The sequence below is a fragment of the Aptenodytes forsteri genome, unplaced genomic scaffold (genome assembly GCF_000699145.1).
Source record: "Aptenodytes forsteri isolate BGI_AS27 unplaced genomic scaffold, ASM69914v1 Scaffold82, whole genome shotgun sequence".
NCBI lineage: Eukaryota > Metazoa > Chordata > Aves > Sphenisciformes > Spheniscidae > Aptenodytes > Aptenodytes forsteri.
The window spans coordinates 10,941,432-10,950,713 of record NW_008795490.1 but is presented as its reverse complement, the minus strand read 5'-3'; the positions used below and the strand labels follow the sequence as shown (position 1 = coordinate 10,950,713).

General features: G+C 42.9%; 1 protein-coding gene across 1 annotated transcript in view; it reads right to left on the bottom strand.

Moving 5' to 3' along the window:
* Nucleotides 1-3,620: 3,620 nt before the first annotated feature.
* The window catches only part of SGK1 (serum/glucocorticoid regulated kinase 1), an 8,242-nt gene continuing 2,580 nt past the window's right edge, over nucleotides 3,621-9,282 (bottom strand). Inside the window, 11 exon segments of the mRNA XM_009281492.2 lie at nucleotides 3,621-4,836; nucleotides 5,573-5,662; nucleotides 5,768-5,923; nucleotides 6,037-6,132; nucleotides 6,477-6,600; nucleotides 6,824-6,936; nucleotides 7,222-7,353; nucleotides 7,457-7,540; nucleotides 8,007-8,111; nucleotides 8,579-8,654; nucleotides 9,096-9,171. Of these exon segments, the coding sequence (XP_009279767.2) occupies nucleotides 4,669-4,836; nucleotides 5,573-5,662; nucleotides 5,768-5,923; nucleotides 6,037-6,132; nucleotides 6,477-6,600; nucleotides 6,824-6,936; nucleotides 7,222-7,353; nucleotides 7,457-7,540; nucleotides 8,007-8,111; nucleotides 8,579-8,654; nucleotides 9,096-9,171 (1,220 nt within the window). The 3' untranslated portion in view covers nucleotides 3,621-4,668.

The following is a 9,282-nucleotide window of genomic DNA, read 5'->3' as shown; positions in this document are numbered from 1 at the left end:
AGGCAGCCCTCCGGCTGCAGGCAGCTGTCCTTCGGAGATCTCCCACAGTCAAATACGGGCGCTGCTGGTGAAACAGCTCAAGGGGGTTCCTGCCCGGGTCCAGGCGGGCCCTCACACGGGACAGTGGGTCAGCGCTACCACGTACAAAGAGCAGAGGCCAGCCGTGGGGGGATGTTGACTCCCTTCTCCCAACGCTTTGGTATCAGGGCAAAGGCCCTTAGGCAGCGCAGCAGGAGGCACCTCACCGTCGAGGCTCTCCATGCTTTACCTGCCCTGTCGCCACGCACGGAGGTCTCCGCTCTTTTTTTTTCCTCTTTTCTTTTATTCCAACAGATGGAGCAGGAGGAAACTCCCGAGTAAACAACAGACCCCTGCTCTCTGCACGGCTTGCAAACGGCCAAAGTTGGAAAACTCGCTTCACACAACTGCAGGTGACCAAACCGAAACGTGTAGTGATTATACACCGTTACTGTAGTGCCCGTACCTGTACAGGAAAGCCGCAAACTACTGAATTTCAGTCTCTCAAAGAAGAGTACCTTCCTTTGGAGCCTTACCTGACACAAAAGCAACCTGCTGCCAAATTGTCTCTGATTCAAAACATAAATGCAGTGCATATCTGTACTAACTGTTTAAAGTTTTCTTTTTCAAATAGCAAACCTTTTTTTTTTTTTTAACCCTCATTTTTTGGAAAGTAGTTTTGGAAGCATTTTTGCGGTAACTTTCCATAGACAATCCCAGCCAGTGTGGAAAATTTTATCCCGATCTTTGTATGTTGGTCTTGATAGCAGAAACTGTAAATGTGGGGAGTGTCAGAAATAATCTTTACTATAAGCCATCTTACTAGCTCTACTGGGGAAACTATAGCCACATGGCATCACATAAACATCTGTAGAGCTGGTACTGCAGTTAAATAGGAGAGTCATGTTGTGGAATATTTCGTTTCACTTCTTAGAAGAGTACAGATGGGCCAGGATTCATCTAACCTAACTTTAGGTACTCCAGGTAAGATGCCCAATTAGGACCACCACCCAAAGCTCTTTTCTGAGCAGTCCCCCTCATTTTTTTCAGCTGTCTGTAGAAATGTTCACTGGAGGTGCAAGGCTGTATGCAAGAGTCTTGGTTTTCTTCAATTTCTACAGGCTCTTTATGAGAAGTGTACAGAAGATGGGCATAGACTACTTTTTGAAAATCTTTCGGGGGAGAAACAAGCACCTCCTGCTTAACTTGCTTAAGAGCCAGACTGCCCTCCAGAAGTAACTGCCTGTTGAGTACAGAAGGAGCACAAGAAAAATACTGTCACTAAGAAGCTTCACTTATCTTCGTAAGGCTCATGAAACGGTAAGTGGCTTATGGTACACAGAGATAAGTAATACAGACTAAACCACGTGAAATGTCTGAATTTATGTATTTAAATGTTTATGTGTGTATCATCAATACACTCCATCCAAGGGGTGTATGACAGCCCAGGCACGCTCACCATACAAACTACAACATAATGAGTGTTTTAAGGTTCATTGGGTTGACCGTTCTGCTAAGCAGAGCTATCCAAGCTGGTGGCAGTTACACCGCCACCAGCAGAAAATTTGGATGGTTACTTCCATTTTACAAATGGGTGAAATTAAACCACAGATTCAGCTCTTAGTCAAAATAACACATAACACCTATGTCAGCTGGGATTTCAGGAGTCCTAGCCCTTTGCTTGTCAGTCCAGAGGCTTTTCTCTAAAGGAAATATAGACCTTACAGACAGGGAATTCTGTAAAACAAACAAAACAACAAACAAACAAACCCAAAAAACAGCTGACTGCCACAGACTCCTCCCTTCAGGCATGACTGTAATACACCAAATTCAGGGAGATTAAAAACATGGACAAATTTTTCACCTTTTCTACACTAAAAAATTGAGGTGGCATGTGTTGAATATTCATTGCTAGCAGTTGCAGACTTTTGCACAAAGCAGCAGCTGCATAATGAGCCTACTCATGGTAGAACAGTTAAAATTACAATCAGACATTGTTTTTTAAAAGTAACCCATTAAAATAATACCCTACATCTTGGCAAAGATGAAATGCACCCAAGGTATACCACTGAGTAGCTGAAGTTCTATACTTCATTACTAATGACTCCAGTGGGTTTTTTTTTCTTGAAAACGATAGTATTTAATGTTTTGTTACCCTAGGGCTGCAGTTCTCTGCTTGCATATCTGCACATAGCACCTTGCTAATGCCTGGGAAATGTGAGGCAAAGATAATGCATATCACAAAACTTCGTCGCTTAGCAAGTGCGGTTTCATTTTCTATAGGAGCAAATCAGCACTATATATTTTAACATCTCTAGCCTACAAGTCATCAACACAAAAGATGTTTCAGGAACATTATAGCACTGGAAGACTTTGCAAGGCCTGTCAGTACACTATTCAAAGAGTTATTGAATGCATGAATTTGGGATTGTTGGTGTTTGAGGGGGAGGTGGCTGCATCTCTTTCATATACTAACATGATCCGAAAGGAGAGAGGTTTCTTGGCTGCTATAAATTAGCATTTTCAGCTCTGAGTGTGGTCTCCCAGACACAGTTTATAGCTGAAGCCATACGGGTTTTTTTGTTCCTACATCCAACGGATAATAAAAGACGGTAAGTTACTGCATGCTTTTATCTTGGAAATATAATGAACAGAAGTATCACCCCATGAGAACTTTCCTTACACTGCCGTTATCACAGTGGCCCGAGCAACCGTTGACTCTGTCCAGGTTTTTCTCAGCAGCTGCTCATTTTGATTCTCTGAATTGCTAAGACCACCAACTGCAGTAACCAGTGGGTAATGGGAGCTGTAAACAAGGTGCAGACGCTCAATCCCTTGTAGAAGGAAGCCATCCATCACCATGCAGAAGAAATTGAATGGGATCACCCCAGAAGAAGTGGTTATCTTAATTCTTGGCTGAAAGTCCCTCTTGCAGGCCACCCAGTAGTACCCAGTAATAAAAGCCTGTATTTAACAGCTAAGTTTTAGATGAATAGTCTGTTTTACCCCATTCAGGTAAGCGTATGATCAGTTGGTGAAATCTGCCTCCCCAACACAGGTTTTGGCACACTGGTAAACTCAGGATGCATGACACCGCCCCACACTATAGCAGCAACGTTTGATGCTCCAGGATGGACTCCCAGGTTGGGAGTTTCCATTAGCCTTACGCCGACCTGCTTTTAGCATTCTTCCGCAGCAGTGCTAAAACAGCTCAAGTCTTTGTTATACAACTGACCTAAGGACTTCATTCTTCAAGCGTAGGTATGCTTTGTGCACACCAGAAAGCGGTACCTTCACTTTGCTGGAGGTAGAGAAACTCATCTTGAGGAAGCGTGAACATTTGTACCACGTAAGAGCACCCACATTGATACACACCCACTCCAACACCCACATTTGGAAGACCAAGTATTTTGCCAGGGTGTATCCATGGTAAGACTTGTATGGGTGCAGTTTGACAGAACAACCATCACACACCTAAGCAAAATTACATAGGTATATTAGCTGATTGGCAGCTCAGCTTTGTTCTTTTTTTTTTAAAGCTGGCTAAAATTTTTCAGGGAGAAAAGCTCTGTTTTAAAACAAAAAATGACAGTTTATGGAAGTATTTTTCAGGATTTTACTGCAAACCAATGGGTTTGGTCACAAAAAAATATGATACATATAGCCATGTTAATTATATTACATTACAATGATGGTATACATTACAAGTAAGTCTCTAAGTTTAAATATACATCTAGAGTTACAACTGAATGTACAGATCCTTTTTACAGTACATACAATCAGGAATGAAAAACCCCCGAAACCATAAATAATGCCCATTTTACAGATGACATCTTTTAAACTAAAAAAGAAAAGAAAAAAAAGAAACCAACAGCTTTGACCGACTGCAGCTGGGGCATTTTGGTCCATAAAAACCCTTTCTAAAAATAGAAATCTTTTTTTCATAGCAGCAATGCTTTCTTCAAGCATTTGGATACAAGCAATTGTGAGCCCATTTCAATAATTTTAGTTGACTGTATAGATTTACAAAAGAAATTTCAAAATTACACTTAATTTATCTTCCAAATATGGAAGAAACAAACAATGCCCCACATTGTGGTATCCTGCAAGTGTCACATTGATGCTTTAAACTAAGTCCATCTGTAGTACGCAGACCACACGCATACCATTTGTTCACATAGTAAACCCACATAAATGAACTGAGAAACACACTCTGCAACAGGGAAAGCTTTGGAGCTCACAAGATCTCATCAGAAAAAGGCACATTTCATAAAATCCTTATCACGTTCAGACAGATTTTCAGGCAAGGCTTTTCGGAGCACGATTTCAAAACATCTTGTTCTTACTCCTACGATCTGCCGTAGCAGTCTATGGCAGCAGTCACTCTTGTTTTCCTTCCCAAGGAGACAGCACCACTTTGGGGGAAGAACAAATGGAAATGAAAAGCCCGTAAAGCTCATTTAGAGAGTGATGTGCTCTTCAAAAAAGCTTCCAGCAAACAGTGTAGTTGAAATTAAGGCTGCAAAGCTGCCGTGGTGGAAATGTGCAAATTCTCTTTCAAGATGACTGGTCAACTGGCAGTTCCACCAGAAGGCCAAACAAAAATAAAAACAATAGTTATTATTACTAAAAAAAAAGAAAGAAAAATGTTCACAAGAAAGAGTCCACAGGTGGGGCATACGAAAAGCCCAAAAAAGCCTCAGCGGCTTCTTTGACGCTGGCGGTGATGAGGATGCTGTCCGGGGACTGGCCGATAGAGTTGGGGACTGGCTCCTCTGTAAACTCTGGATCGAAGTGTCGCAGGTCACTGGGGCCACTCTGTGGAAAGGGCAGAAAAGGAAAGACCCAACATTTAGACCCAAATGTTTTGTGAGTGCACAGTTCAATTCAAAATGGGGACAAGCACCCTTGTGCGGAGACTCACAGTGTTATCACCTCGGGCCCACTGTTTAACAGCCTTTGCCAGTTTTAGTTTGACCTTTTTTTTGTATCCTGCTGCATATTGTCTCACTAAAAACAAGAGGATTCCATTTAATATTCTATCCTCCAACTAAGCTCATGCAATGAAAGCCAAACGCAAACACGCCACTGCCATGCAGCAGTTTGCAGGGGAGGACTTTGATCTCTGGGCCAGTTATTAAATTTAGTTTATAAAACGCTCAGAAGTGAAAGAGAACAACCTCCACAACCAGATCCCTCTCTTTAGATGTTAGTATCTGAGAAGCCAAATGTAACTCTGCCCTTGGGAAGCTACTTGCTTTCTACACCTTACCTTCCCCTTTGGTAAAACGGGGATGCTGGGGATTATTTCAAAATAGCCATGCAAATGAAGCATTTGTGAGAGGCCAAAAAAACTAGCTAAATTTGGACCGTCCATCAGCAAAAATCCAGCTACCGCTTATTTTAACCTTGCCTGAACAGCCACAAGAAAAGGACAAGCTGTGTTCCCCAAACACAGCCATACGGCCAGTTCCCCTGGCTCCTGGGCACCCCACACAAAGACAAGGGGGAAAAGACACTCTCCATACATTGTATAATTAGAAGTGATACATACCACATTTGGGTTAAAAGGGGGTGTAATCTTCTTATTAATGAGATCATCCCAGTTAATTGGGGAGAAGAAGATGTGATTCTTAATCTCCATCTGTTACAGAGAGAAAAACAGATTAATTCAGACCCAAGCTAATTTAAGCAGTATGGCCTAGTCACCCTCCTGTGCTGCCTACAGGCACCAGCAGTTTGCACTTACAAAGTCCTCCTTGGCGCCAAGCCTCTTTGTCCTATCCTTCTGCAAGAGGCCTTCCAGGAGATGTCTAGCCGAGTTGGTAATATTTGGCTTCAGCTGCAAGGGTTTGTTCAAGATGTTGTCGTACATTTCTGCCGTGTTCCTGCTGTAGAAGGGCGGCTGTGGGAATGGGAGAGACCAAGGTTAACGAGGCTGACAGGTGGGCATGGGGTTTCTTGCGGGGAAAGGACGAGTGAGCTAGTTTGATCTGTCCCGAAGGATTCGTTGCTTACCAGGCCATAAAGCATCTCATACAGGACTGCTCCAAGGCACCACCAGTCCACAGTCCGGTCATAGGGCTGCTTATGAAGAACTTCAGGAGCAAGATACTGTGTAAGAGAAGGAAGAGAGCCGCGTTAGCCAAAGGGATCTTTATAATCAGGAAAGCCTCCCCATTCTTGAATGAAAGCAGCATACTGAATCGCAGCAATAGCTAAGCTACCGGAAAGCTACAAGCTCTTTATAAACAGGGAGGTGGCTCGAGAGCTGTTCTCTCCTGCTCAACAAGCTCTATGTGTCCTACACATCCTCACTGGCAGGCTGGTATTACAAGACCTGTAATACCCCCTGCTTGTCTAACCAGCCGTAAATACACATGGGAGATGTCAGTTTTCACTGACGAGGACAGCACTTGCTGCCGCTCTGTGAGGGGCGGGCTGAGGGCTGGCTGTACCTCTGGTGTGCCGCAGAAGGTGGAGGTCGTGCCATTGTGCTCAATGTTTTCTTTGCAGAGTCCAAAGTCAGTCAAGACAATGTGCCCCTGCGAATCGAGCAGGATATTCTCTGGCTTCAAGTCGCTGTAGGAAGAGATGAAAGAAGACAAGCGTTCGTTAGAGGGGCTACACTGAGAATATTTTAGGTGCAGTGAGAATATTTTAGGTGCAATTGTTTACAGAACTTCTCTAAGTCATGAAAAAATATTAAAAGCAATTCTGAGCTCATCTTGAGATCAACTTTTCAATGCTTATTCAAGAAAGCATGTGGGCTTTTTAGTCCAACGAGCTGAACAAGGTTGCTTACCGATAAACAATGTTCAGGGAGTGCAGGTAGCCCAGTGCACTGGCGATTTCAGCAGCGTAAAATCGGGCTCTTGGCTCCAGGAAGCAACGCTCCCTCTGGAGATGGTAGAACAACTACAGGAGACAGAGAGAACAAAGTTGTGTAAGCGGCGCCAAAGCCTGTTAACAATGCACTTAATTAGACTCAACATATATAGCCAGGGAGAACAATAGCAGGAAATGGCCTAACGATCCTTTGGTAGTTCAAAACTTGGCAGGCTGGAAACATTCAATATAGTAACTTTTCCCCCATGACTTTTCCCCTTGCAACTCTTTTTGTATTTAAAAGGAAGGGTGAAAAAGTCTACCCTACCACCGTGCACATGATAGGAAATACTATTTCATCTTTTTACTGCTTACCTCTCCACCATTGATGTAGTCTAGGACAAAATACAATTTGTCTGCAGTTTGGAAGGAAAAGTGAAGCCCGACCAGGAAGGGGTGTTTCACATTTTTCAGCAGGACATTGCGCTCTGACATGATGTGCTTCTCCTGAAAACATGAGAAATCATCAATGTTTAGTACACTTGCTTAGCAATAGCAGTAAAAATATATTCGATGGCGATCGCAACGGCATCACGAAGAAGCAGCTTACCTCCTTCTTCTTCAGGATTGCTTTTTTCTGCAGGACTTTAACAGCATAGAACTGCTCTTCTGCCTTATGCCGTGCAAGAAGAACCTGAAAGAGGATAAAATCCCAGAACTGAGCAACACTGAAATACTTGTACAAGAACAACTTGTAAACACAACTGGAAACAAGCCTTTATGTTAACCACTGAGCACTGCTACATCCCTCTGGTTCAATGTGCAAGCCCTCTGCTGGAAATGCCTAATGCTATTACCACTCTGGCAGATAAATCTAGCCCAAAGTTTTTAGGTCTAGTTCCCTTCCCCTCCCAAAGTGAAGTATATATTCTTCCGAGCTCCACCGCCTCCTCACTCCCTTGCTCTTTTATGACTCTCTCAAATGCAGCACCCTACTCCCTCTCCCGGCAGCTAGGCAGGGAGCCAGGCACTGGGCAGTGGGGCATGCTCAGGTCTGGTTTAAATGACCACCATTTACCAACGCCAGTACAAACCTGGCCCTCAGGCATTACATACAAGAGCTGAAGAGGAAATAAATTACAGCAAAAAGTTAGGTTTACCTTCCCAAAACTGCCTTTTCCAATCACTTTTAAGAAATGAAAGTCTGATGGTTTGGCATGTGGGTTGGATGACGGACCAAGATTGATCTGCTGTGAAGGACTGGGCTAGAAAAATAAACAAGACAGAAACCACATTTATTAAAACACCTTGGTAATGAGAGTCTCAACAATGTCTCTTTTTTAAAAATGTAAATAAAGTGACCTTGAAAGTGAAGATTAGCACTCTTCTTATCACTAAAAATTTAATCTTTAATCTGACCTCTGCCAGATCTCTTAAACTATTAGGTAGTGCCTAAGAAGAGTATAACAGCTATAGTTTACTTAAAAGTTCTTCTTGAGGTCTTAGCCACGTTCCATAATGAAGTAACAACCAATAAAGCGTATTCTTGAAATTTTTTCTCCACATCGGGAAAAAGTTTTAGTCTAACTCGATAACTCTTTTTCCTAGTTACATCAGTGTGCTGTGAGCTGAACTCATGATGCTGAGTACTCACAATGCTAATTTTGCTATTGCCTCTATTACCGGCTGATTTGATGTTCTAAAAATGCTTCACTGAGTAAAATCTACTTACCGGAGGAGAAGGATTAGCATTCATAAGTTCAGGCTCTTGAGGCTGGGAGATTTTCAAGATAGACTGAACTTCAGGGCTGCAAGGATAAGAGCATGCACGATTAGAAGAGCTACGAGAAGCATCAGGCAGATCTTTCCGCCAGAGGGCATGCACGTATCGTGAAAGATCAGTTTTGGTTTGGGCTATTACAGAAGGCAACTGAAACAATCTATTCGACTTCAGGAGTAAAATTAATCTACAGAAAGTAAATTCCATCTTTCCACAAGAAATGTATTTATACTGTAAGTACAGTTCAAAATAGGGACGAGCCTCTAGAAATCCCATCCAACTGATTTCTCCCAAACCCAGCTCATGAAGATTTGTTGCCAAGTGAGTAATACCTCAAGAAGATCAATTAACTCTTCCGTAACAGTCATGCCAGGGGCATTACAGTAAACAAACATTTTTTTTTTAACTACATCTCACAATACATAGTCATATTTGTGACTGAAATCCGGCCAAAATTTCTGATACTTACTGCTTGCATGCATAGGAGTTGGTGGCTATCTTCTGAATGAAGTCGTTTAGCCCCATTCTTCTCTGCTTCATGAAAGCTATAAAGTAAAAGGACAGGGAAAGGAGAAATAAAACCGTTAAGCCACCCTGCGAGAGAAAAACCACAGCCCCCCGAGCATCCTCGGAGAAGCCCCCCGCCGCTCACCGAT